Source organism: Nicotiana tabacum, chromosome 24 (assembly GCF_000715075.1).
Source record: "Nicotiana tabacum cultivar K326 chromosome 24, ASM71507v2, whole genome shotgun sequence".
Taxonomy (NCBI): domain Eukaryota; kingdom Viridiplantae; phylum Streptophyta; class Magnoliopsida; order Solanales; family Solanaceae; genus Nicotiana; species Nicotiana tabacum.
Genome location: NC_134103.1, coordinates 49288716 through 49290165, shown reverse-complemented (window position 1 = coordinate 49290165; position 1450 = coordinate 49288716). Strand labels below are relative to the sequence as shown.

The 1450-nt window shown below is 41.5% G+C and overlaps 1 protein-coding gene across 1 annotated transcript; it reads left to right on the top strand.

The window, feature by feature from the left end:
- Positions 1–541: 541 nt before the first annotated feature.
- LOC142178136 (uncharacterized) lies at positions 542–919 on the top strand. The gene has a single exon (XM_075247468.1). The coding sequence runs from the start codon at positions 542–544 to the stop codon at positions 917–919; it is 378 nt and encodes a 125-aa protein (XP_075103569.1).
- The last annotated feature ends 531 nt before the right edge of the window (positions 920–1450 follow it).

Genomic DNA, 1450 nt, shown 5'->3' with positions numbered 1-1450 from the left:
ATGTGACAAGTGTCAAAGGGAAGGTAACATTAGTAAGAGGGATGAGATGCCACTAAACTCCATTCTAGTATGTGAAAATTTTGACGTTTGGGGCATTGACTTCATGGGTCTGTTCCCATCGTCTTATTCATATGAGTATATCCTAGTAGCCATTGACTATGTCTCTAAATGGGTCGAAGCAATCCCTACTAGGACCAATGATGCTCGGGTGGTGTGTGAGTTCTTACGGAAGAACATCTTTACTTGATTTGGGACACCTCGAGTAATTATCAGTGACAATGGGTCACACTTTGTGAACAAGCAATTTGCTGCACTGCTGTCCAAGTATGGGGTCACACACAAAACAGAAACCCCATACCATGCCCAAACGAGTGGGCAAGTTGAAATGGCTAACCGTGAATTTACACGAATTCTTGTAAAGTACGGTTAGTGCTTCCCCTAAGGATTGGTTTGTAAAGTTGGATGAAGCTTTATGGGCGTACAAAACTGCATTCAAAACAACCATAGGGACTTCCCCATTCAAACTAGTGTATGGAAAATCATGTCATCTACTCTTGAGATAGAACATAAAGCTTATTGGGCAATTAAGGTGCTTAATCTTGACCTTAGTCTTGCAAGCAAACACAGGTTGGCGCAGATGAACGAATTGGAGGAGTTTAGACTGGACGCGTATGAAAATGCGCGAATCTTTAAGGAAAGTACAAAGAGGTGGCATGATAGTCTAATTAAGCTAAAGGAGTTTCATGAAGGGGACAGAGTCTTACTATACAATAGTAGACTTAGGTTGTTCCCTAGAAAATTTAAATCAAGATGGACAGGTTTGTATGTGGTGAAACACGTCTCACCGTATGGCGCCATTGAAATACAGGATGAAGGAGGGAATGAAATTTTTAAGGTGAATGGGCACAGGTTGAAATAGTACCTTGTTGGAGGATTTGACAAGCAATCCTCCAGCATCGTAATCAAATGAGCCTAAGTGATGGAGTCAAGCTAACGACTATAACTCAAAACTATTTCTTAACCTCTTTATTGCTTTTGTAGACTAGTTAGATAATGGTAGTTTAGGATTATTAGAGTTTAAGAGTTTTGATAATTATTTGAACAGGTATGAGCTTGAATCGAACACAAAATAAGTACAAAATAGAGTCAGGGTGCGACCCGTAGGCAAAAAAATGAAAACAAATCGGGACTCTGAGAAAAGTGCCTACCGCGCCGCATGAGGCACTGCGTGGGGCACTGCGCTAGGACAAAACATGCAAAAACCTGTCAAATATGACTCTTTGGAAAACCCCACTACCGCGCCGCATGGAGCGCCATGCCTAGCGACGCGGTTGTGTAAGCATTTAATTCGGAAAAACAAAATTTTAAATCAAATTTTGAAAAAACGTAGGCAGACTACTCCCCCCCCAACCCATTTTGTTTGCCCCACTTTCCACGATAGCTCTCATTC